Raw genomic sequence first — 24,789 nt, 5'->3', positions numbered from 1 at the left:
TAAACACTGGAAACACCGACAGCTCAAACATTTCCATATGAACAGATCCACATTCATGCTGCGGTGGTGCGGAACAGAAGATTGTAATTATATTTTTCCGCACACAGAGAAACATTCCTCGTCTTCACCTCAGACGAGGCCGCAAACACTCCATCTTCGATATCCCAAGAGTAATGCCCCTTTTCAGCGTTGCCCAGCGGTATCACTACCGAACCCCGAGAATCCGCGAAGGAATACTAAAGCAACAGTTCAGCAGTGCTATTCCATTGGCACTAAATTAGTGCTGCATCCCCCTCCCTTAAAATACACGTGAGCCCTCCGTGTCTGTCTTACCCTCAAAAAGGCAAGACAAAGCAGATATTAGAACGACCGAAGAGAGGTGTTCAGCGACCCAAAGCGGCGCAACATGCAAAAAGAGTACCCTTAGGGACGTAAAAAGCAAACACTCAAAAACGTTCGAGTGGGCGCGCAGCAAACATGTTAGTCAAGACAGGGGGATGTCCTCGCAAGGTTTGAGAACCACTCCGCGCTGCATTGCCTTAAAGCGACGTAAGGCCAGGGTGCAAACTTCTGGATATCGTTTGAGATTAGAAGATATCTTCCACTCCGTTGGACCATGGGCAGAGTTGCATACAAGGCTGCATCCATTGAAAAGTATCTCCATCATGTGGCACAAACCGCAAAAGCGGCAGCCTTTACTTGCAAACCTTCTTGCCGCAGAGTAGCGAGAATGGTATTTGGAGGCGCACTGCTGCCTTTTTTCAGCCGCCACCTGGTCATCAGTTTCAGTGGACGTTTCCCCTTTTGTTACGTCATCAGCATTCCTTGCTCGCTTCCGGGTGTGGGAAGGCTCGGTAGCCATGGGATTCGCGACATCGGCTGTAGCGGCAGTGTCAACGCCTGTGGTTTCACCTTTCTGGGTGGCACTACCCTTGAGAGTCAACGTCCCAGAGGGGCACGAATGGCGAGGACAGACCGACGACAGAACGAATTGGCAGATATGCGGGAACGCATAGGGCGTACTTCCGCAGGCCTGATCCAAACACTTCACCATTTTAATTGTATTGACCGCAACGGAACTCAAATTCTTTTCAGCCATGCCCAGCAAATCTCCGAGAATTGCGTATTCTGGTGACCTTACGTACGCCATATAGCTCATTGCTGTCCTCGTAATCACCTTTTGGTTCTCCGGGGTCATTCCCTTCCAGTTCAAGAGTAACTTTCGAAGTGAAAACAGCTCGTACAAGACGTATATCTCCGGGTATTTTCCATACTCAAGACCAATGACCTTCTTCTTCTGCAGATCCGTGAAATTCTCACGGAACTTCTGGAGGGTGACAAGTAGTGCTTCGTTTGAACTGTCAAGGAAGAACACACGCAACAGTACCTCTAAAGAAGAAAGAAACGCCGTCAACTCGTGCTCCGTTCCAAATGAGTGGGGCACGTTGCGACTGGCTCCCGTCCTCCCGCATTTCGCCACTTCGTCCACCAGTAAGTTAGCGTCGCAGTCGATCTTCCTTAAAAATGCAGATTGATTCCCCTGGCTTCCAACGAGGCCACATCGCCGCCGGGCTTCTTGCTCCCAATGGTGAAAGTCGTATGAGTCAACTGATGTTGGCACCACATACCCATTCTGTCTTTGTCTGATTGCTTCCTTCATACAGTAAGCACCAAACGATGACTCCATCCCCGTAAGAGAGGGTCACACTAGCCACACGCAACAGCAACTTAAAAGGAGGCGCAGGAGAGTGAGCAAACAGAAATAAGGTAGGGGTGAATAGAGATATCTAAACCCTTCTATGATGTTTTCAACCTGGTGAAAGAAAGAGTGTCACCTCCTATAAGTTGGATATACAAAGCATGCGTATAAGGTTTCGAAAAAAGTAAGTTGTTTGGGAAGATGAAGAAGGACTTCATGAGGCGCATTCGTTCAAACCGCAGGAAAAGTTATCGCTTCCCGGCTGGGTGAGAAATGTGCCACAAAGCAGCCAAACGCTAACAAACGTACTGATCTGCATGTGTCAGTTCCTCAATTCATCAGTCATACCACGCGCATGGGGAAAAGCAACGTTGGCTCGAGGTGCTGGGCTATTTCGCTGTCTCTCATTTTACAGAGCTAGGGGACCCACACTAAACCCGCTCCAAGAAAGGGAGAGAATCTCTACGAACAGTTGGGAATACCTCTGCACGGTGGTAAGAAAGCTGTTTGGTGCACATGAATGCAAACACGGCTAGAACAGAGAAATTGATCATGTAGCACAAAAAACAACAAAAGCCGCCTGCAACACGGAAAATACACGGACACTAAGCGTGAGCCTGGTGCTAGTCTGCAAAGCACACGAGCAAAACAACTGGATGCAGACCCCACTGGTAAAATAAACCCTCAGTTAGATCGCGCATACGTCTTAGCCATGCTTTCAACATAAGTCATTAGCGCTTGCGGCAACACCATAGTAAACCTAGTTGGACCATTTTGACGCTGACACGACCCCATAGGAAGGCACAAAGCAACCCTCTTACAGTTTAGATGTTACTGTGACGATAGTCCCCCCCCCCTCCGGAACTGCAAGTGCGGTATGGGCAGTTGGAGAGCAGACTTCACAATAATTACGAAAAACACATACCCAAATGTGCACCGAACTCCAACACATAGTTAACATAACCCCATGTGCACAAGTGCTTTAAATCTGTGAGGACTAATGCTTGAGTATTGTTGCCCATTCATGGGTGCGCCCACCCGACGGGGCACACGGCTGTGCGCCGCAACGCCGTTTCTATGGTACCACCACTGCGCAAAGTTGTGGTATCAGAGAGCATGTATTCCTCTGTAGGCTACAACGATCTCCCGAAGTCTGAAGCACTAAAGCAAAAGGCATACTTGGGACTACTGATAAATAGAAGCACTCAATAAGTTGCCCTAAACGAGTAACAAATCATGAAAAACGCGGCACGACACAGCCGGTGACGTCCACCAGAACCGCGCAAATGCCTCGGACGAGACGATCTTTTGCACGTAATCACGCGTCACATTGTCTAATAACCTTCTTTAGAAAAGTGTCCACCAACTAGAAAGGGAAGAAAACTCCGTTTACACCAGGCCATATAAAACGCTCACCGCAAATGAAAAATTACCTTTTTGCAACTAGGAAGGGTGACATTAAAGCGGAAGACGGTCTCTTTTCACCAGTGGCCCATTCAGAGGCTGAAGTACTTCCTTTAAAAAGAAAAAGGAAAAAGAGAACTGTCCGATCGGCAGACTCCCTCTAGTTTGCTAAACAGAAAACTTTTCTTCTTTCCTCCTTGCAGGTGTCTTTGTACATAAATACATAGTTACGAATATCTTTATTTGAATACGAACTCCTTCGATTCTACAGCTTCTTGTCAACATTTTCCTTCCTCTTCCCAGCTCTTTTTTTTCTTTTTGTTTCATTTGCTTAGATATGTTCATCTTCACTTTGCCGTATATTTTTCCCCTGTATACATACCCTGGAAACTCCCCTGAACAGGTAAAGAAGTTGAATATCTTCGCTGACTTCATTTCAGTTATCGCTGAGCAAAGCTGAGCATGAGGCAGCAAAACTCATCGTACGACATGAAATTTTCGTCGCTCTTCGCAAACTTCTTCATTTCGCTCTCTATCTCAGCGTCAGTTGGTTCAAGGCCATAATGCTCGAGTCCTTTGTAGAATTTCTTTACTTCCCCAATGGGTAGATAGCCAGTGCGCTCCACGTCCAGTGAGTCGAACAGTTCTTGGAGCTTGTTATCCGTAATCGCTAGGCCCCCAATGTTGTTTTCAATCTCCTCAACAGTGAGGTGGCGATTATTGTTGTGTCCAGGAATGAGACTTTGTTGCATCTTGAATGTTTGCTTTGGAAGAGTTTGAGTCGCTTGTGTGTGCTCGTAACTTCTTTTCGGGTGAAACCTTCTTTATTTAAATGTGGGGAGAAAGGTGGAGAAAACACAGGGCATCAGCAAGCACGAAAAAATACATCAAACGCTAATGCAAACAAAAAAATCAAAGAAGGGGAATGGGGAAGGAGAAATAAGAACATAACTTCAACCCTCTGGCAGAAGCGCAGCTGCACGTTGTTCCAGCAATTTCGTCCGCGCTTCAACAGCCCTCAGTTCCTCTTTTGTCAGCATGTCTTTTCGCTGACATTCGTTGAACTTGGCCAACTCCTTTGCGCGAAGCGTTTCGTCTAGTAACAACATTTTCGCATGATCCAACTTTGCCTTTGCTTCCATTGCCAATCGGTTCCTTACCAGGCGCCTAAACAAGCCTACCTTTGTTTCGTAGCATCTTAACACAGCATCAGACCTTATGTCGGTGGGGCAAATACCAAGAACGTCAAATGCATTTTGGGATGCAATGATGCGCCGAGCTTCAACCTCTACTTCATCTGCCAACACAAGTGACATTGTTCTTTTTTTTTTTCGAAAAAAAAAAAGTAGAGAGAAGAGATGAAGAAGGGGTCAAGAAGTGGGAAAAAGAATCGATGAACTCGAGCTTTAATATTATTGTATAAGCAAACTTGTTCCGTGATATACATGCTCCTTCGCCGCCCATTACTTCACCACAAACAAATTCATGGAAATGGTAGGTCAGAACATCGCAAACCTGTCACTGACAGTCGGAATGGCTGCGGACTACATCCATGGACACAAGAGCCCCGAGATGCAGCTGCAGCTTTTTGGTGTAGGTGCACTTAAATGTCTCAGGGTTAACAACCCACTGAACAACTGTGCCATCGGTAGCACATGCAACAACGATAATAGCCGAAGATTCAGGTGGCGATGCGAGAACACAGACAGAAGTAAAAGTATTCATAAAGGTCATACAGTGCCTCCGGACGATAAACGTTTCACATACGAACACCCTCTTTAGCTGACACACGGATGAGACACTAAGCGTCTCGTCCTCACCCGCACTGACAATCCACTGTGAGTCGTTAGAGAATCGCAAGGCTGTGAGAACTGAATGATGTGCATCATCAATCCGTCCGATCTGCTCTAAACGAACAGCTCCTACCGCATGGTTAGACGCTATACCACTAATCTGGGGTTTATATAAACAGATTGTCGGGGTATCACGTGCAATACCTATGAGCCCAGTTCTCCACGACACCTCAAAAGCATGAATGTCCTGTCCGTGGAAAAAGTCTATTCTTGATAGCAAGGTGCCAACTAGAGGATCCCAGTGCAGAACTAGTCCATCGTCACCGGTACTAAACAACTCTAATCCGCGGCCGTCCATTATTGTAAACTTAACAAAACGAACCCAATCTGTGTGACCAGCAAGGTAATGCACTGGGCTCATATCGCGTGACCATACCGTAACAATTGCATTTGCTCCACCTGTGGCCAAGCAGCTTCCATCGGGTGTAACCGCAATACCGAGAATGCTATTAGTGTACTCGCTTAAGGTATAAATTTTCTCCAACTCCAACTTGCCGGAAAACATCGCCACACCAGCACTATAACCAACGACTACATTATTTCCAGTTGTAGCAACACCAAATATCTCCCCCGTATCAGGAACGGAAGATAAATTTTGCCGTTCTAGTGCGCAACCCTCGCATGATATTCCCTGAACGGCATCACGCGAAGCGACAACAAGAACCTCAGAAGATACCATAAACTGTGCAGCCAATGCTGCACAGTAATGATTCAATCGGCCTTGCAGCACCAACGAACCTACAAGCTGTGCTGCACATTTTTTGCTAATTTTTCCCCCAATATGTGTAACCGACCCGCTTCGTAAAGTGTATTTGTTAATCGTGTCGAGAAAATCTAGCATATGATTGCATCAGCCCCTATCCTCTTCTCGATTTTTTAAAAAAAATCCTCCTTCTTACAAACCGGTTGCCAAAAGCTTATAAGTTATTCCACAGAAGAAAACGGAAAGGAAAGACATTATACACAAATACATAGATACCGCAGCGATTTTCGCAAATTCATATCTGGAACTCTCATCATCAACAACACGTCAGATGCATCATTCTTTTTCCACCTTCCGGGGAAAAGCGTGTGCACCAAAAAACCTGTTGTCTACACATTTGAAAACAAAGGAATTTTCAGCGCCAAAAGAAAAGCCTTTTCGCTAAGGGTTTCGACTCTGTAGTTCTTCCAGAAGCAAGAGATACGCTATCTGAAGGAACTTGAACTCCCATTATTTTTCTCTCCTGCAACGCAACGTAAGGTTTATACCTAAAATTAGTTCCGTCTATGCTTGGCATATTGAATTGCCTTATAACAGATTCATCTGTCACCTTCCACCCGTACAAAGGGCACGGTTCCCCGGTTAAGTATGGATGCACGCTTGGGTTTGGGGGTTTGCCTCCCCGAAAGTAAAGCTTCACCCCACTCTTATGCCAAACGCCTTGAATCATCATCCCCAAAACTCGCGGCACGTGGCTGGGGCTCCTTTTGAGATTTCCGCGGAGTCTGGAAAGCGGGTGAGTGCGGTGGAGACCGATTCCATAGCCAGTACCGTCCGCACCATTATCCATCCACTCGGGCCAACTATTTTTGCGGTACCGCTGGCCCACAGAATCGTGTCGTCCCCTGTCTTGATCATATGGAGTGTCGTGAAATGGTTTCACAAATGGGTAGACACTAGGGGCGTTGTGATAAACGCCGCGGCGGCAAGCACAACTACAGCGTAGCATTTCTAATGTGGTTACTTACAAATCAGTATTTGGACATATATATATATGTATGTATATATGCATCCATGTTATATGAACATATATAATTTTTGCTCGGTAAAGTGTACCGGTAGGCAGGCATGCGAATGAGAAAGATCACGCAAAAAAGTAGAAATCGACGATATCATTCACCAATATTGTGATGGTAAAATCACATCAGTTGCGCAGATCTTCGCAAAATGGGAAATATATTCAAATCAGCCCATGTTTATCTTCATATCACATATGTATTACCAAATAGCCATTGTTATTTAGTATAAGTAACAATAACGCGCGACTCCGCAAAAAGGAAAGAAAATAAACACTCAATCTCACTTTGTCTTGTTTTCGAATATAATATTACAGGGCAAAACAAATAAAAAATAAAATGATAACAATAACGACGTTTCAGCTTTATGTGGACGAGCGATATCGTTAATAGTTCGCTGAATAGATTTAGTGCAACTCACCATTGTCATTTAAAGGGGTGAAAAACTGAATCGTCTAAACGCGGGAAAATCGATGGAGAAACCACTTTGCGACCAACAATCGGGTTTGTAAGCCGGTCTAGCCTAGTGAAAGACACCGAAAACCGAAATCTTTGGGTAGAAGTGGCGTTAATTGTAAAATCAGTAACATTACGGATCATCCAAGAGCCAATAATGGGGTCCACAAAGGCACCTACAATCACGTCTTGAGGATTGCCCACAGCGCCGACCTGGGATATCACAAAACTGTAGTTCAGCCCCACGTAAACATTCCGGCACCTCCTTTCTATGAGATCATAGGGTTCAGGTGCGATGTCATCAAAATCCAATCCCCTAAGTGGCAACCAGCTTGACGTGTCGTTAGTGTGTGCGTCTGCAGTTTTTGCTATGTGGTCGATTGGATTCGTATCATCGAAGTCTCGTAGTGTTAAGGTATCAATACCCAAAATGCTGCGTAAAAGCTTGCCCGTTCCGTTTTGACGACATATGTCCCGTAACTCCCTCTCAGACATTTGAACTGTGCAACCACCACCTATCACACTGTGTAAAAATCCAACTTTCCTATACCTACGGTTAAAGCAAGAGGCCCCGGTCCCCGGGACAGAAAATCCTGAAACCCTCTCAGCGATACCAACCTTACCACCTTCCTCGACGAGTGCACCCGCCCGTATCCGGGAACCACACAAGTACCCAATATTTCCTGAAAAATAGTTAAGAGGGGGGCGGGTACCTGCCTTGAAAAACTCCATCTGAAACAGCAAGGAAACAATAGCATTCGTATTCAAGTGGCGAGTATACAACCGCGACGTTGCATTTACTATAAACAAGTGTGCTCCTTCAGAACTGTACAGAATAGAATGCTGAGCTCGGACGACAGCCCTTTCGCATATGCCATTCTTAACCGCGCTATTCAACTCCCGTGGAAGACTCGATTCGGGACCGATGTCGGCTAGGATTTCACCCGTCACATCATCAATAACCTGGAGAATTATGGGAATAAGCCCCCTGGGGTTTGTATTCCCTTCACTCCCCAAAAGCAAGTCCGCAAACGACGTCGTTGGGAAATGAGCACAAATTCTTTCTCCGGAATAAATACATGTTGTAGAATCTATCGGTTTCATAAAACGGATCTGCTTTGAATTTGGCACGCAGTACCCGTCCCAACTGGAGGAGGGAATGCTAAGAAAGCCGGCATTTCTTAACCCATGCACCGAGTCAGATGACTCCGTCTTTTTGAAAGCGTTCACTATACCATTCACCTCGTATGACTTCGGGTTGCTAGAGCCAAGACGATTGTGACGGTGTGCCCCAAAAGGGTTCGAAACCTTTTCTGGAAGGGTGAAAAAGGGGCTCATGTCGCCCACGTTGTTTGACTTAATGATACACAAAGCACGGTGCCCAATAATAGATTTATTAATATAGCCCCTTTCTCCCACAGTAGTCTTTGTGGGGGTGAAACTTTGTTGGCAACGTTCCAGCGTATGGTTGGTCCAACCTTCCCTCAAACAAAAGTGGAACTTGTTTCGCTCGCTTGCACTACAGTCATCATCGCAACAACAATTTGGGTCACACGACCCCCAAGTGTCATCACAGGCACACCTTCCAAGGTAGGGAGACGAAAGCACGCGCGCGGGTGGCTGTTTCAACGGTACATCATCCCATTGGATCGGATACGTCACAGGCCTTTCCGCGACCGCGCAAAGGATAGTAGATACTGCAGCAACATACACGCGGATCATAACTTCAGGAAAGGCTGGAAGGAATATATATTATAATTAAGTCTCCTCTAGCGATTAAGTGAATACAAGTGAGGACCGAAAACAGTGGTGGACAATAGGAGGTGTAAATGACAAAAAAGCGGATGCTCACAACAACCTCACCAAGCACGAACGACAACAAACGGGATACTCGGGACTATCGCTATGAACGGAAACTGGAAGAAAGTAATGAAAACGCAACACCAGCAACGCGAACGACCCACAAACACCGAGTCCTTCCTCGGGGCGCCCCAACGCCGGGCTGCACATTTTCTCCCACCAGCCTACCAACCCATCCCCGGAGAAACCTCCCGCACGTGGACCATCGCTGCCGCACACCCTTCAGGGAGGAAGCCCCACCACCATACCTCTGAGCCTCGCCAGAGCAGGGGAGCCTGATCCAGTAAGTCCCCCGCCCACTCACACATAGGTGCCACCGGCGCGATAAACCTACGAACTTTTACGCCGGTAGCACCAGAATCCACAGAAAAGACAAAATGGTTAACACCGCGCCGCGCCCTCACTACATTACCGGCCCCAGCGCCCCTTCCGTCCGACCTTCACTACAGAAACCAACGGTAAAAACGTTGCTACGGTTCGCGCGAGCACACCATCCTCCTTCCCAAAAGCCTTACCCCTTGATGCAAAGGTAGCACCGCGAACGAGGCAGTGAAATGCAACCGGAACAACGAAGAGCAGCAAAGAACTGCAGGCAGCGTCCCAACCAACCCAAACGGTCTCGGCAAGTGACATCTGTCCAACGCTCAAGTGCCAATAACCCCCACCGCAGCCGGAACCCGGTTGACGGGCGGGGTGACCGAAAAAAAAAAAAAAACACGGCGACTGCCCTATAAACTGAAATCTAGATGCCATATTCCATTCTAATCTCAGCGGCTACGGCTGCGCGCAGAAAACAACTTTCTAGCGACGCCACGCCGAACGGTGGCAACGCAGGAGGGAACTCACCGTAGCAACGACTTGGGCACCACGACCCACAGGATCAAGCAGCGCGACACCATCGGGTAGCCTTAACTTCGTTCAATTTTCGATATCTGTGTAATTGCGGGCCGCCTTCCATCTTCTTCCCCTTGGTATTCTTTTTGTTTTCGAGGTGCGGCAGACGGCCTTCAGCTCTAGCAAAGCATAGTCTGCTTCCAGGACGTGCTTGAACCCTACGGGTAAGCTGAAGCTGCAGGAGCCCATTTACACTACCTTGGGTCGGTGCTAGGGAGAACCCCTCAAAGAAGAATCTTTCTTAGTATGATTGCGCGGGTCACGCTACGCAGGTCAAAGTCCGCAAGAACACAGCCAAGTCCCAAGGGGGGGGGAACAACATAAAAACTCGTTAAAAATAATATTTTATTTATTTATTTATTTTTTTGGGGGGGGGGGGGTTCGCGCGCCGTACGAGCACATCAAGTGAGTTTATACCGTACTGTGAGGCATCGCCGCGGATCATTACCCGCGCGAAAGAAAAAAAGGTGCAAATGTACCCCATGCTCCCCGCTGATGCGAATCTGTTCCACGTGTAAAAAACGGCTCTTGTGTAAATCTTTCTTTGGTTTTGGTAACTCGCTCCCTGTCGATGGGGAAGTCAAGCACCCGTATGTGTCTTGATCTTCTGTGAATAAAAAAGTCGGGTGGTTGCCAGTTTCTGGAAAAGGGAAGTCAACAAGACCCTCCAGCCTCAGGGGCAGCTAGGAGTATCTACATCCTCCCCTTCAGGAGAAAGCGTGCCTTTTTCAGTACCTTCAGAGCGCCGTTGATACCAAGTGGGAATGCCGGAAAGAACACAGGTCCAATTTTACGTGGATCACGGTGGAATACTCGAGTCCTCTCCCGAGTGGAAGGACTTGAGTAAAAAACAGGCCTCCGTGAAAAAAAATGGTAGGTCCTTCATTTGGCGGAAAACACATATGCGGGATAAAGAGGCACAATGTACAATGATTCCTTGGCACAAGAACATTAGAGCGGCACAGTCCTTTAAAGGTTCGCGAGTAACGACACTCCTGAAGAATGGCGCAGGTGTAGTACAGGACTCGCAACAAAATGGAGTGTATGGAAGAGCATCGGTTAGGCTAGCACCAGAAAAATGCCACAAACACACGTTTGTGTGAAAGTATTTGGTATAACCCGCGGCAGCCACGAAATTGGCACCGAACACGTACCACTAGAGGAGACGCGCAGTAGCAGCGGGTGCGTACATAATCTCGCTGAGTTCGGAACTGGGTCCAGCCACACTTCCTGACAATGTGGGCGAGTGTATTGCGCAATTTTGCCTGGAGGCGTACTTCATACCCGCCGGTACAGGGAACACACGAGAAACTTTCCGAGTTTCAAGTGGTTCTCAGCGGCAAGAACGACCCTCTACGAGGAATTCAATATGCCAAACTGGATCTCGATACTGAGTCTCACAAGTGATCGGCATTAAGTCGAATCCGAAGTAAGCATCGGCACAGATGCTGAAAGGGTCTATCGCCGTGTTCCCCCTACACCACGTGCAAGGAATAAACTTGACAGGACAGCTCACCAACAAAAATACTTCCATAGGCGAAAGAAAATATCTAAGCGTTCCCTCCGATGGCGGGATAAAATGAGTGAGGCCACACCCTTTGCTATTGGAGGTGCAGCAGAGAAAAGGCAATTCTGAAGGGTGTGAATGGACTGTTGCCACATCTTTGGATGTGGGAGGTGGCAAACCTGCAAAATGAGGCGAGGAAATGCTGTCGTGCGAAAGGGAAAACTAGATCGTATATGCAAGATGCAGGGAGTGCTTGGAGAAATGGCCATAAGAAAATGGAAGGAAAAAGCAGCGAGGCTAAGGGTGGAAGAGTTTTCAGCTCAGAGCTTAGTAAATGCTGTGCATGCGCCAAGGCCGCTGAGCGCCCTAGTGGTGGTGCGCGGCGAGCACCGCCAGAAGCAAAAGCAGCAAAGAAATATTGCGGACTTGTGCCTGCTTTGTGCAAAACGCCGTTGCAGGGAGGGGGAAGGAGACTTCCCACAAGCAGTGACGCAAGTAACCGCAGAAGGGTGAAAGTGCAAAATCTACTCGAAAACAATCGAAAGCAAAGGGAACTTGGAAAGCAAAAGTCTACGAAGCAAGAAAACAGCCAATCTAACAGTGAGGTGATGGCGCGACGAAACCAAAATTTCGAGAACTCCATGCCAGAAACAACATCCCCCTGGTTCGATGCCGGATAACATGAGAGAAACACACCTTCTGAGCATCCGAAAATAAAAGCAGTTGTAGATCAGGCGAAAAGGGGGTAGTCACAGAAAGCGAACCAACTTATCCGGTGGTTGACGCCGAGGGGAAAAGGAAAGGGCGGAAGGGATGGAGGATAAATGAGGGGGAAAGCTCCGCCACCTGAAGCATTGGGGGTGGCTAAGTAAAGAGTGGTGACCGAAGAGAAGGGAAAACCATGCAAATACGGTTGGCACTGCACGCGGTAAGTCCATGCACCGGAACCCGCCCCGTATATCAGGTATAAAAAAATGGACAAATGAAAGGTGAAGATAGTCATGGACAATGCAGAATATTCGTCAGCGAACTTGGTTGTGTGGCCCCCAAACACTCACGCTGCTCAGCGAATCGCGTGGAGATGTAAATGCCCTCTCCAGTCGAGCACAGTATAAGCATTGGCTAACGATTTTGACACAACGTGACGGGCGACGTAAGGTTGCCCGCTAACTTTTTTTCTGCCAGGCTTCGATGGTCCCAAACGCTGGTGGTACACCGTGTGGGGTGCAGAATGAATAATGCCACAGCAACTCTACTTCTGTAGTAGAGTCTAACGCGCTTTGGGAGCTAACTCAGCAACAAAGAGTGGTTTTCACATCGGTGCACAAATGACTTCACCGTTCTCGCTATGTGTGCAAATCCGCCTGGTGGGAAGCTAGTGCTCGCACCAGCTGATACTGAGATATCGTTGGGTACAACCACATGTGTAGCTGCGAAGAATGGTGAAGGCGCATGCACAGAGTGGTCTATTTACGGGGTGGGGAAAATGTCTACGGATGAGATTTCGGCGTCGGTAATGGAGCTCCTTTCGAAAGACTCGGGGGAACTCCCACGATGAATCCAGCTGCGGTATCCCCTTCAAGCGGTGTGCTGAGGAATGAAGGGGAAAGATAAATGCACACTGAAACGCAATGTTGATGCAAGTCGTCGTGCGAAAAGGGCGATCGCGGCCTCGGACAGGGGGTGGACTTGCGTCCGGTGCGGCCGAGGGCCACGGGGTGGGGGTAAGGCGTCGGTGCCCTCCCTCGGCGACAGCTACGCCCCTTTGCTGTTTGCTATGCAGAAGTATCCGAAATCCTTGCGCCCGCCCCGGGCGTATGGCTTTCCACGGGTTCCTATTCAAAGGGGTTCTAGCTGATTAATAGTTCAATTGCTTAAATATTTATTTACGTCGCGGTCCCGTTGTTATGGTGGAGTGGCTTTACCATTGATGCTGCAGGTTCGATTACCACTTTTCCCGCTTTTTTTATTCACCTTCCGGCACCTGCTTTAGTGTGTTGTGGAAAGGAAACCCGGCGGGATTTGCAGAGGGTGCGCCGTTTGTCCGACTCTGATTTGGTTTCGTGAGTTCGGTAATCTCGGGCACACAATAGACACTACTGTTGGAGGATAGTGTTCCTCATTTCTTCGTTCATCTCGAGAGGCACGCTGCCGCTCGTTGAAGACACGCGATCGTAGCGGGGCCTCGGATGCGGCGTTCCAGATGAATGTGGGGAAATCCGGCACCGCCTCTGCGAAAAAGTTGCAGCCATGGCCCCTTGTCCTGAACGATATCTCTCGGGCAAGTAGAAAACTGCGGCGTCGCTTGCGCGGCATCACCTACCGACGGTCCCAATTACCTCGACGCCGGTGCGGGCTCAAGATACCGGCGGTGCGAGCGAGCCGCCCCCCTGGTGGGTGTTGTCGCGGCTTCGGTGTTCGCACGGCGGGGCTGTGGCTGACCGGTGCTGCTTGTGCTGTTGCGTTGGCTGTCACCCCCTCCCCGTGGAGCGGCGTGGGGCGTGGGGCGTGGGGCGCCACTGGGTGTTTCTGTTGCATTACTGCTTGATCTTTTTTAAAAAAGTTATCGTGATGGTTGCCGCATAGGCTTTTGTGTCAACACAAATAAACGCTTTTGAGCATTCCTTTTTGTCCTTTGTGCAGCTCGGCTATGTTCAGGTGTGCCAAAGTTCCGGTGAACTGCCATCGGCAGCTTTGCGTAGCGCATCAAGTGTCTATTAAGGCAATGCGTGACACGTCTGCGGGGTTAATGTTTGTTAACAGTACCCTTCCGTATTTTGCACTCTTCACTGATGGTTGTCCTCGTGTTTTTAATGTTTTTTGTTTGTTACAAGACCCCTACCGCAACTGACCTGCGGGGCGTTGCGTGATGCTCTCACGTTAACGAACCCTGAAGGTGACATTGGTTATCACCCCTTTAGATGTTTATCTCTTCTACAGGACCTCTCTGATGGCGGAAGCTTGCAAAAGGAGTTTGCTTTGGTTTTAGTATAGCTGGCGCGTGCGCGTTACAAGTGGCCGGTCTAACGGTTTTACGGCTTAATTATTATGCCACTGGGCCTGCACTTAGAGATTCGCGATTCTACATTTTTAAAAGTTAGGGATGCAGAGGGATAAGAATAATTTAGAAAAGCTCCAAGTGTTTTGCAGGTGGTTGTTCTCACCCGACTCTTACTATCACTATACATATACACGTAAGTTTATACGGGGGTGACATCTGGTTCGCTTAGTTTGTTTCGCTTTTTATTTTCAATTGCTTTGTCATCCCTTGCGGACATGCGGTGTACACCGTCGTCGTTGTCGTCCAATAGGGGAGGTGTTCGGGTACTTTTTTTTACTTGCTGTTAGACTTGTTGCCGATGCTGGATGTGAAAGGCTTGGGACATCTCAACTTTTCCGTATGGTTGGACATTATATATATCTTTTTGTTGAAACTTTTTAAAAGTAGATGAAATGTTTTTTCTTTCGTTTTTTAAATCCCCCTTCCCTAATGATAGAGGTGCCGTTTGTTTGTTCTTGTAAGTTACCGTCTTATTAGGCTGACGTGGTACGTCCAAGTAGTAGTGTTTGCATAATCCATTTTGGCCTGTGCTTTGTGTTTGATGGTGGGGTAGGTGTTCAGACGGTTGTATATACTGCTGCGTCAGGGACCAATTTAGCTGCTTTTTACTGGTAGTGGACTTTCATTTAGTTGCTTCTACGTGTAGTTACGTGCTTATAGGGTTCTGTTGTCTTGCCTTGTGGAGTACTTTCCTCGTCAGAGATGTCACTTGATAAATAATTAAATATATATACTCTTGTAATATATCGTTTTCATTTGATTCACATAAATATAGTTACCGTCGTTACCTATGAGTTAGTATCAACGGTGGATATTTCATACCCCTCCCATTTATTGTGAATTATTATTGCCCTGCGTTTTGCAGGGAGGGGTTTAGTGCTGGGACACGTTGCTTTAAGTCAGATATATAATTTGTAATATAAGTACTTATTATGGATATTTGATAAGAAAAAGATATCCATTTCCCCATATTTTCTTTTCTGGGTGCCACCCTTTGTTGCTGTTACGTAAGTTGAGACCGCTGCACCGATTATTCTCCATTCGTGTTTGTAGCTGCAGTTCATGGTACCAAGGCAAACATCTTCCTTTTTTTTTAAAAATCCAGCGTCCTGTTGTGTCTTTCTGGGGTGTTATACACAAAAGGCAGGATTTGTACTGCATAATGACTGGGCACCCAAGGATTGGGGAAGGTAATTCGTTTTTTTTTTTTGCAGGACGAAGTTTCTTTATTGATTAATTATGTAGCATTGAGTATGTGGGATGTTGAAGAAGCTTAACGAACAGTCGCCGCATAAAACCCCTGGGGAAGGAGGATGGTGGGGGGGGGCTCTGCAAAAGATACTGTGCTCGAAAATTTGTTCTTTTACTACCGATAGGTTACATGACAATTTTTTGTCCTTTTTTGTGTACCGAATCTTCGTTCTGATACTGAGTTTACATGATTTAACTTTTTTCCACCTTATTTTTGAATAACTTATTTACTTGTATTCTCCTCTGTAGATGTGTGTTACATAGAGCCATATAACGCATGAGGGACCGCTATATCAGAGTTGGGTTGAATGTTTTACAGGAACGGAAGTACTTGAGACTTTGTGAAATCACTTACACTGCGGAGAAGAATGGAACGCCAGAAGGAGCCCGAGAAGTGGGTGATATTTCTGCAAGTAAATGGGAGTTAGTTCAGAGGACCACCAGACAAGTTCCGTTGGATAGGTACCAGAGAACGCCCGCACCTCTGGCTGTTGATAGCACTGAAATCTGTGCTTTTCTTTCTCGCGGTAATGAAAGTTTTCTGATCCTTGTTGCGCAATATCGCCCACCCCTCGATGCTGTTGTCATCGAGTTCCCCGCAGGGTTAATTGACCCCGGGGAAGATGCGAAAATGGCGGCCTTGAGGGAGCTTAAAGAAGAAACAGGATATTCCGCCTGTGTGGAAGATGTCTTTGATGTCTCTGATCCTGTTTGTCTTGAACCAGGTTTATCGGACTCTTGCTGCCAGTTTGTTAAAATACGTGTGGACGGAGATTCAGAAATGAACTGTAAACCACAACCTCAGCTAGACGACGGGGAGGACATCGATGTCATTTTGCTCCCACTAAAGTTAGGGAAAAATGTCGAAAGCGACGTTACACCCACTAAGATGTTGAAGCGCCTGGTTGCCCAAAAGGAAGAAATGAATAATCGTACGATAGTCGATGCGCGACTGTATATGTTTTTGGAGGGCCTTTCTTTCTTTAAGCATACGAGTCTGAAAATAGCAACTCTCTGACCACTGCACTCGAATTTGTATCTTTTTTTTTTTTGCTCGTAGTAGAATCTTTTCACTTACCGCTATGTAGCAGCTCATACAAGAAACGGTTTAAAAGAAGTGACACACAGCATACCGCCGTATTTTCATTTACCCACAGTTCCTCTGACAAGTTCCCTCTTTTTCGCCATTGTATAGTTTTGTTTCACCACCCTCTTCTGGTGGTTTATCAGTATGTTAGGTGAATAATTCGTCAACAGGACGAGTAGCCAGAAATGTTAAACATATTGTCGTACTCAAAGTTATTTTCGTCATGTGGGAGGCAGGTTGTAACGTGCCCAAAAGACTGTAACTCGTACCGCCACGTTTCAACAGGTTCAGATGAATGCTTGTTTACTGACGGAAGAGCGTCAATGGGCAGAGAGTTTACTCTACAGCCAGTGGAAATGGAGCCAGTTTTCAAAGTGCATCGTCCTTATTCATCATCCAATTGTGACAACCCAACAAGCGAGGACGATCTGCCATATGAATGTGGCGCTTCGAGCGACTGTAACACACGAAGTAGTACTCTCAGAGAAAGGGCGGTATGCGACGAACCTCTCGCGAAAGGCCTTCAAAACACAACTGCTTCAACTCCCTATCGTGTGTCGTGGTACGAACGTGGAGCCGTTAGTCCCTCGAAGCGGTTCGTGTACTGGGCGTTTCGTCGGCTTTGGGATCTTCCACCAGACGCCAGAGAATACTATCGTCGCATGCTCTACCAGGAAGTTAGAGCGGCTCGTTATGTTAACCAGACGTGGGATTGCTTCATGATGGTTGTGGATGGATACCGGAAGGGGAAATGGATTCTTAAGAAATACGGTATCAAAATTGATGAAGGTCTTATTCCAAAACCCTATAATAACTTCTGGGAGGAAACGACTCACGAGGAGCGTGTTTGGGCACACCGAAGATCACATCAAATGAAAGATCTTCAGGCCCTCCAAAGGGAAGATGATAATTTAGTATTTGGTGCTCACATTATGGATCGACGAGAGGTAACGTATGGGTCTGTGAAGAATTTACAGACGGGTATGCAAGGAGGTACTCCTGTACACGCGCACGATTTGCCGGCTCCTTTTGAAGCCGACGTGAAGATGTCATTGCATGAAGAAGACATCAGTAGTGCTCTGATGTCCAGCATTGAGGACGACAAACTGTGGAACCCTGTGCTCCGCTCGCGTGTTCACAACAAACTCGCAAGAGATGAAGCTGAGCTGTATGGATTCGAAGATGAAGACGATGGTGATGACCGTTCTTGAGTTTTATGTTAGTATTTCAATAACTAAGGTAAGGGTTTGGCCTTCAGTGCGGCTTGCACTTGCATGCGTGCATTTGACGCATAACATAGTCGTTTTTTTGTCATGATGTGTTTGACTCACTGTTTCTCATTTTAGTGTCACTCTCTGCTTTTTTGTGCACCACTGTGGGAGTTTGAGAGAAATTTGAGCAAAAGATTATTTATTCCAATTGACCTTTAAAAAAAAAATCTTTAAATATCCAAATAGGGCAAACCGTGGCAGCTATATATAAAGGGAAAGAGCTGCGTTTTCTTTTTTGTAGTGGTGATGGCGGACCTCTTAACGGTAGAGCAAATCACCGAACTGAAGGAAGCATTCGCTGTTTTCGACACAGATTGCGATGGCAACATTACTGTTGATGATCTTTCTAATGTTTTCGCGGCAATTGGACAGAAAGTTTCCCGGGAAAAACTGCAGATGATGATGAACGAAGCAGACTTAGACTCAAATGGTGTGATTGATTTCCCGGAGTTTCTTACCCTTGTCGCTACGAAACTAAATGACCCGGAGGAAAAAGAGCTCAAATTGCGTCGGGCATTCGAACTTTACGATCTTGGTAACACTGGTTTCATAACTACAACCGACTTGAGAATCGTGATGGAGCGACTAGGTTGTTACCTTACTCCAGAAAAGGCGTTCGAGATGATAAATGAAGCGGATTTAGACGGAGATGGTCGACTAAGTTACGAGGAGTTCAGACGAGTTATGGTCGAAGATAGTGGATCCATACCGAAGAAGGAAGCGTTTTCAACCGATTAATTGGGTAGCGAAGATTGTTTTTGCTATAGAGGAACAGGGTATACATGTAGAGTTGAAAGTGCAACTGGATACGAGAGTCCCCAGAGAGTTTCATTTTTCGTTACTCGCGCCTTTTTCACTACTATGTAGCATGGGTGCAACCTTCCTATGTTAAAACAGATGTTATATATACCTTTATGCATATTTCTGTTAGACAAATGAATTATTGTGTCACTATTGTTATTCTGACCGTTATTTGTATGAGCAAGTGTGCATGTGTTTGCTTTATCTCCCTTTTGTTGTTTAATTACCTTGCATATCTTTTCTCATTTTTTTTATTTAGTTGGTGCGGGGGATCGGTTAGAATTTAGCATGGAACGGTTGATGGAGGGAAGTGAAAATGTGAAAGAGGCGTTGTTGCAATGCATAGCAAAGTCTGACACATCCGCCGCGGATGGCGTCCTGCCGCTTCTTCGAACATTTTCCCGTCCGGTGTCAAAGACCCCCTTCTTTGATGTGCAGGTAGAAACAGAGCATGCATGGCCCTCCTCTAACTTACTCAACGGCGGGGGCTGTTGCAAGGTTCATTACCGAAATGGCGCCCACCTCGTGTCGAGCGGTAACAGACTTCTAGTTGTTCGACAAGATAACCACTTCTATTTCCCCCCGTGGGGTAGTCTTATTCAAGACGCGTACATCCAACGATGCGGCGCGGACAAGAGATCACTTATTATTGTCGGACTTGTAAACGGGATTCACGCCGCTCTGTTGCAAGAAGAATCACCACCTGTAGTACTGGACGATATTTTCATTGAAACAGGACGGTCGGTTGAAAAAATTGTTTCGTTTGAGAATGGCAAGTTAACACTATGCTATGGCAACGCGCAAGTGGAAAGCTGTCGTTTAGTTTTCAGAGGTGATAAAGTGTCAGAAATGGTTTTGTCATCGAACCAGCGCCCGCGACGAATTTACGATGCTGTGATTTCTCTATGGGACACGAAACGTTACCAAGATAGTGCATACGATCCTTACCGGGGGAACCTCTTTGTATTGTCGAATACCGATCTGGCTGTGTGGAAGCGCACTCTAACAGGCGAGTTTGTGGTGGCCGGTTCTGTGGCTGTTCTGAGAAATACAGTCACAGTGCTTGCCAGCTTTGAGACGTCTCATCACGCTGTCCTGATTGCCGCCGATGGGGGTCGGCAGCCTGTGCTTCTCGACGAAGCCCCTGCAGCTGGAGGTGGTACTGCATGTGTTAATGTCCGTCTAGCTTCTTCCCGTCCTCTACCCTCGGGTCTCCATGTTGAAGATATCCGGTTTGCCTGTCGGGACACAAATGGCACCACTCTACTTTATGACGCACTAACTCATCTTCTAATCTTAATCACTACAAACTGCGCCGTATACGAGGGTGTGTATGACGAGATGGAACTAGTGTCAACTTTTCACTTGGACGGGCCAATCACGGGTATTGGTTACGTCAGTGAGTCTGTGAGGTTCGGCACGTCTTTTGTTGTGTACGGAGGAAGTGGAATTCAGTGCCGCATTGGTGCACTACCGATTGGACTCGTCACAGCAAATCTCTTGAAACTTGGTAACCCCCACGATGAAATCTTTTCCTCGCTGCTAAAACTGGGGGGAAGACGTGGAATGGAGGCCCTTGTTGGAGCTAACTTAGCTGGCGTGCCAGCAGAGACGTTGGCTCCCCTGCTAGGACAGTTCTTGCACCCTTTTCCTCAGAGTAACAATATGCGGGTGGCCCCTGGAGCGGAGGGACTCTTATATCTCGTCCATCGTCAGATTGTGGTAGCGGAGAGGTTGTGGACTTCGCCCTTTTCGTGGGACTTGGCGCTCAGATTGGAGGGCGCAGTGAAGCTTATGGAGGAATGGCGAGGGTCGATAGAGTCGCTATTACGTTTAAATGGCTGGCTTGATTACCCAGTGCAGCATATGGGTTTGGTGTGGCAAGGTTTTGTAGTGAGCTCTCCCCAGGCATTCACCACGCGCACCGCTATTAACACTCAAGCTTTATTCCTTTATACACTCCTAAAGGGCTTGGGAGATGCGTGCATCATCTGTAAACTTTATTGTATGCTGTTGACCGCGTGTGGTGAAGAGGCGCTGTCCATGGCTTCATCAATCGGAAATCAAATGGGTTTGGAATATATCGTGTGGCGCTGTGACACAGATGCAATAATAAGTGAATTCTGTACCACCGCGCTTGCATGCAATGGGGCAAATACCCTGGCCCAGCTTGAAGCTATGAAACACGCACTGCCTGTGAAGGCCCGGCATGCAATAAGTGTTCATTCACTTATCATGAAGGGGAATGCAGATGAGGCACTCACGTACGCGTGTGACAACATTGTATCGCTTCGAGATGAGCAAATGGTTAGCTACGTAGAGGAGAGATTGAACGTGGCCTTTCCCGATCATATGGTACCAATAAGACTTCTTCTTTGTTGGTTGAGGCACGACAAAAGCTCCATAGGTGAACTTCTATCTTTGCTTGAGCAGAATACAGCTGACGGATCGCCGGAGCAGGTGAAGCGCTGCCTTCGGTTGGTCATGCAGGCTGCTGCACGTAGCCCCGCTCTTTCTCGCGATGTTGTTCGCTGGATTGTGGGTCATGCGCTTGAAGATGATCGCTTGATGTGTTTTGCGGAGATAATAGAAGAGTATATTGATGACCTAGGGGAGCCGCAAACAATCCCGGCGCTTTTTTATTCGTGTTGGAAGGATCGGCTGCGTTGTCCTCAGGTGGCCGCTCGCGGGTTTGGCGATATTGCAAAGTCCAAGCAGCGAGTGCTACTTTCCACAAGGCTTCGCTGCATAAATCTGGCACTCGAGTATGGCCCGACGGATTCCGATCGCTTGACTTACGTACTTCTGTTACTGCAGGATGAATTAGTGAAAGTGATTGAGAGGACAGGGCAAAGTTTTAACTACAATAGTTCTTCAAAATTGCCTAGGCAAGAAACACAATCCCACGTGGATGAGCTGCGCCATTTTTATGTGGTGGAAAGTCGGCTGTTTGAGTTGGCTGGCGTGTACAGGAGGAACGGTGGGGCCAAGGTCCAGATGGACATACTGAAGATGCACCCGGAGACTCCCGAGAGAGTCACCGTGCAGGTGCTACATGACTTGCTGGCAAGCCTTGTTCACGAAGGGGGCCAAGGTGCTTCTGAAGCGGTGCGTTGTATAGTGCGAGAGTACTATGGTGGTTACGCTGCAGGGCTGCCATTGTTGCCTTTTGTCACTTTCTTGGTGCACAATAGAGAGGATCCTGGAACGATTGTGGATACTCTTCGGTCCAGTGGAGTGCCAGCTGCTGTTGTTTTTGATACGTTTCTTCACTGCCTCGACGATCGATGTGATGACACAGTTTTAACCAAGAGTGGAGTCATAACAGCGCTCACGGCAGCAGTGACAAATATGGTGGGGGAGGGCCGCAGTGTTTACGCGACCTATCTTTTGGAACGGATTCACAAGCTGCTAGAGAATGAGCACCAGATTGCATTGTTGCGACGAAGTGATGTGGAACAGCTGCAAAATGCGGAGGCAGCGATGATGCGCTTTGTCTCATCTTCACAAAGTGTTTCATAGATGGACGCATGGATGGAGAATCTTAATTTCAAGAAAGATTATAAGGAAAGGGGGAACTATTACATCAAGGCCCGGGACGGATTGAGTACACGAAGGTGTATTGTAGGTAAAAGAGGCCCAAAACGTGTGACGGGCAATAGGGGTGTCGTTTGTTACGTTCGACTTCCCCCCTTTCTGTGCTTACACACACAAAGTAGTTCCATTGTTTGCTCCCTAAGAGTCTACGGGCTTGGAGTTTGCTGTGTAAGATCTTTTTTTGGTGTCGTTGATTAGCTCTTGCACTGTTTTCCCTTTTTTCTTTGCCTTTCCACTATCTCATAGTACTGGTGCGCTTCTAGAGAGCGCTCCCTCGGCACACGCAGGGCGGTGGGACAGCCTAGGATGGCGATCGCTAGGACCACGGTGACGACGGTGCTTGATGGCCTTTACTTCGCCGACCGGGCAGTCAAGATGACGCACGCTGCCCATCGTGGTTGTTCTTTTGTCTGCACACCAGCGATCCTTGCTTGCACCTGCCCGGGTACCTCAGTCGCGGTGCGCCTCACCCCCTTGAGTACCGGTCGTCCCCCGCTTGCGAGGATGGAGTTGCTTGGTCAGTGCGCCGTCTCACTGTTCCGCGCGCAACGGCTCGCCTTCCATTGTGCAGGGGAGGAGGGTCGGGCCCAGATGCACGAATTAACTCTTAAGCGTGGGGACGTTATCGCTGTCCTCGGTGGTTGTGAGTTGGATCGTGATTGGGGATCTGTCGAGCGTACTCTCAAAAGTGTTGCACACGCAGATCTTGAGTATATGGCCGAGGAGATGCTTCTTGAACTCGGTAGGGGAACGAGACGGACTGGAGGGGGAAACGGTGAGGTTGTTAGCAACAGCACGTGTGTAATGACGGTGGTGCAGGACAGGCCTTCAGGGCTGTTGCCACAACCCCCGTCATGCTTGGGATGACCCTGGGTGTTGGTGTGGTATTAAAGTTGATTGTGTTATACCCCTGAGAAACCGTTTTGCGAAGAGTGAGATACAGGTGGGGAGCGTATGCCGACGTTGCCTCCGTGCCGTCGAGGACGTGGGAGAGGTGGTTCCTAGTGAAAGAAGAAAAGAAAGCGAGCGTATTTAAGTGGGAAGGTGAGGGGTTAGACGAGGCATGGTCGGGATAGGGGTACGTAACCCTACTTCCGTCATGCGTTACCCTCGGGGGTTTGGAATTATGTGTCCTTTATTTCCCCACTGATACGTTCATCAAATACGGGACAGCCCCATTTTGGTTTGCTACTTTTCGTTTGGCAGGTGCGTTCAGATAGTTCTCAGGATACCACCACCGTTCAGTGCTGTAGCTATTTCACGGCTTCCCACGTTCGATGTACCTTTTTCCGTTCGATTATCATAAAAGCAGTAGCAATCTCCGTTAGTACTTTCTCCTTTTTTTTTTTCACCCCTTTTCATTTATTACTATTGTTTTTGAATATGTTGTGTTGAATTGCTTCCCGCTCATTTCGCCCTCTTCCTATGTCTCTGAAGAGACTATTGGAATGGGTGGCTTTGTGGAGTTACTTTTCAAGAAACAGTAATCCCCTGAGGTGGGAGGGCTCTTGTTTAGCTCTGCCCAAACCAGTGCCCCCAGGACATATACATATATATTTGTTTATTTATATGTAGGGAACAAAAGAAGTGAGTGTGATGAGGAGGGGAGCCCACTCTGTAGTCCGTTTGTGCCACCTGTGGGGGAATCGAGAAGCGCAAAGGGGGAGGGGGCAACTTCCCATGGAGAGGGATGTTCCTATTGACGACCTACTTTTTTTTTTTCCGGTTGCCAGTAGGTAAAGAAGTCAGTGGAATGTTTGCGTGCTTGTATGGTGTAGTTCAACTTTTTTTTTCTTCCGTGCTGCTGATTTCTACCTTTTTTCTTTACCATATTTACCTATGCTAACGACGCGCGAAGGTGCGGTACTTCCCCTTCACATGTTTTCGGCCAACCCCTTTTTCCTTTCTTGTCTTTGAATGGTGCCTGCACTTAGGCAACGTGGCGTATATTTGTTGTGGCCACTGCAATTGAGCTAGAAGAGTTTTTTATATCCATATTTTCCAAGAGTCGAAATATGCCGGATGGTAACGAGGGAATGGTAGTGCAAGTGGTAACAGGAAAAAGGAAGGTGGATGACGATTTCAGAACTTCTTTTTAGTAACTGCAATACCGGCGCACAGTGTTAATATATATATATATATATCTGCCTATTTATGCGTGTAAATTTATCAATTTACTTTTGTGCTGTCGGATATTTGCCATGGGAGTGCAGACACCTTTTTTTTAAGTACCACCCTCTTTTTTTTTTTTTTTTGCGCCGATGCTTGT

General features: G+C 47.3%; 15 protein-coding genes across 15 annotated transcripts; 7 read left to right on the top strand and 8 right to left on the bottom strand.

The window, feature by feature from the left end:
• Positions 1-484: 484 nt before the first annotated feature.
• Positions 485-1,687, bottom strand: TbgDal_XI11100 (hypothetical protein, conserved; the record flags this gene model as incomplete). The annotated part of the gene is made up of 1 exon (XM_011781953.1): positions 485-1,687. The coding sequence occupies one exon, from the start codon at positions 1,685-1,687 to the stop codon at positions 485-487; it is 1,203 nt and encodes a 400-aa protein (XP_011780255.1).
• Positions 1,688-3,543: 1,856 nt separating this feature from the next.
• On the bottom strand, positions 3,544-3,855 carry TbgDal_XI11090 (hypothetical protein, conserved; the record flags this gene model as incomplete). The annotated part of the gene is made up of 1 exon (XM_011781952.1): positions 3,544-3,855. One exon carries the CDS (start codon positions 3,853-3,855, stop codon positions 3,544-3,546), a length of 312 nt encoding a protein of 103 aa, XP_011780254.1.
• A 201-nt stretch (positions 3,856-4,056) lies between these two features.
• TbgDal_XI11080 (hypothetical protein, conserved) lies at positions 4,057-4,419 on the bottom strand (the record flags this gene model as incomplete). Its single annotated transcript, XM_011781951.1, has 1 exon — positions 4,057-4,419. One exon carries the CDS (start codon positions 4,417-4,419, stop codon positions 4,057-4,059), a length of 363 nt encoding a protein of 120 aa, XP_011780253.1.
• A 202-nt stretch (positions 4,420-4,621) lies between these two features.
• Positions 4,622-5,797, bottom strand: TbgDal_XI11070 (hypothetical protein, conserved; the record flags this gene model as incomplete). The annotated part of the gene is made up of 1 exon (XM_011781950.1): positions 4,622-5,797. One exon carries the CDS (start codon positions 5,795-5,797, stop codon positions 4,622-4,624), a length of 1,176 nt encoding a protein of 391 aa, XP_011780252.1.
• A 277-nt stretch (positions 5,798-6,074) lies between these two features.
• Positions 6,075-6,668, bottom strand: TbgDal_XI11060 (hypothetical protein, conserved; the record flags this gene model as incomplete). The annotated part of the gene is made up of 1 exon (XM_011781949.1): positions 6,075-6,668. The coding sequence occupies one exon, from the start codon at positions 6,666-6,668 to the stop codon at positions 6,075-6,077; it is 594 nt and encodes a 197-aa protein (XP_011780251.1).
• Positions 6,669-7,161: 493 nt separating this feature from the next.
• On the bottom strand, positions 7,162-8,913 carry TbgDal_XI11050 (hypothetical protein, conserved; the record flags this gene model as incomplete). The annotated part of the gene is made up of 1 exon (XM_011781948.1): positions 7,162-8,913. The coding sequence occupies one exon, from the start codon at positions 8,911-8,913 to the stop codon at positions 7,162-7,164; it is 1,752 nt and encodes a 583-aa protein (XP_011780250.1).
• Positions 8,914-9,459: 546 nt separating this feature from the next.
• TbgDal_XI11040 (hypothetical protein, unlikely) lies at positions 9,460-9,804 on the bottom strand (the record flags this gene model as incomplete). Its single annotated transcript, XM_011781947.1, has 1 exon — positions 9,460-9,804. The coding sequence occupies one exon, from the start codon at positions 9,802-9,804 to the stop codon at positions 9,460-9,462; it is 345 nt and encodes a 114-aa protein (XP_011780249.1).
• Positions 9,805-10,709: 905 nt separating this feature from the next.
• TbgDal_XI11030 (hypothetical protein, unlikely) lies at positions 10,710-11,048 on the top strand (the record flags this gene model as incomplete). Its single annotated transcript, XM_011781946.1, has 1 exon — positions 10,710-11,048. The coding sequence occupies one exon, from the start codon at positions 10,710-10,712 to the stop codon at positions 11,046-11,048; it is 339 nt and encodes a 112-aa protein (XP_011780248.1).
• Positions 11,049-11,546: 498 nt separating this feature from the next.
• TbgDal_XI11020 (hypothetical protein, unlikely) lies at positions 11,547-12,095 on the bottom strand (the record flags this gene model as incomplete). Its single annotated transcript, XM_011781945.1, has 1 exon — positions 11,547-12,095. The coding sequence occupies one exon, from the start codon at positions 12,093-12,095 to the stop codon at positions 11,547-11,549; it is 549 nt and encodes a 182-aa protein (XP_011780247.1).
• Positions 12,096-13,655: 1,560 nt separating this feature from the next.
• TbgDal_XI11010 (hypothetical protein, unlikely) lies at positions 13,656-14,000 on the top strand (the record flags this gene model as incomplete). Its single annotated transcript, XM_011781944.1, has 1 exon — positions 13,656-14,000. One exon carries the CDS (start codon positions 13,656-13,658, stop codon positions 13,998-14,000), a length of 345 nt encoding a protein of 114 aa, XP_011780246.1.
• Positions 14,001-16,041: 2,041 nt separating this feature from the next.
• Positions 16,042-16,782, top strand: TbgDal_XI11000 (NUDIX hydrolase, conserved, putative; the record flags this gene model as incomplete). Its single annotated transcript, XM_011781943.1, has 1 exon — positions 16,042-16,782. The coding sequence occupies one exon, from the start codon at positions 16,042-16,044 to the stop codon at positions 16,780-16,782; it is 741 nt and encodes a 246-aa protein (XP_011780245.1).
• A 254-nt stretch (positions 16,783-17,036) lies between these two features.
• Positions 17,037-18,062, top strand: TbgDal_XI10990 (hypothetical protein, conserved; the record flags this gene model as incomplete). Its single annotated transcript, XM_011781942.1, has 1 exon — positions 17,037-18,062. The coding sequence occupies one exon, from the start codon at positions 17,037-17,039 to the stop codon at positions 18,060-18,062; it is 1,026 nt and encodes a 341-aa protein (XP_011780244.1).
• Positions 18,063-18,368: 306 nt separating this feature from the next.
• TbgDal_XI10980 (calmodulin, putative) lies at positions 18,369-18,860 on the top strand (the record flags this gene model as incomplete). Its single annotated transcript, XM_011781941.1, has 1 exon — positions 18,369-18,860. One exon carries the CDS (start codon positions 18,369-18,371, stop codon positions 18,858-18,860), a length of 492 nt encoding a protein of 163 aa, XP_011780243.1.
• Positions 18,861-19,211: 351 nt separating this feature from the next.
• On the top strand, positions 19,212-22,445 carry TbgDal_XI10970 (hypothetical protein, conserved; the record flags this gene model as incomplete). Its single annotated transcript, XM_011781940.1, has 1 exon — positions 19,212-22,445. One exon carries the CDS (start codon positions 19,212-19,214, stop codon positions 22,443-22,445), a length of 3,234 nt encoding a protein of 1,077 aa, XP_011780242.1.
• A 381-nt stretch (positions 22,446-22,826) lies between these two features.
• On the top strand, positions 22,827-23,387 carry TbgDal_XI10960 (hypothetical protein, conserved; the record flags this gene model as incomplete). The annotated part of the gene is made up of 1 exon (XM_011781939.1): positions 22,827-23,387. The coding sequence occupies one exon, from the start codon at positions 22,827-22,829 to the stop codon at positions 23,385-23,387; it is 561 nt and encodes a 186-aa protein (XP_011780241.1).
• Between the last annotated feature and the right edge of the window lie 1,402 nt (positions 23,388-24,789).

This window comes from Trypanosoma brucei, chromosome 11, assembly GCF_000210295.1.
Source record: "Trypanosoma brucei gambiense DAL972 chromosome 11, complete sequence".
In the NCBI taxonomy this organism is placed as follows: Eukaryota; Euglenozoa; class Kinetoplastea; order Trypanosomatida; family Trypanosomatidae; genus Trypanosoma; species Trypanosoma brucei.
Note: the sequence above shows the minus strand (reverse complement) of the source record. Positions and strands in the feature narration are given on the sequence as shown.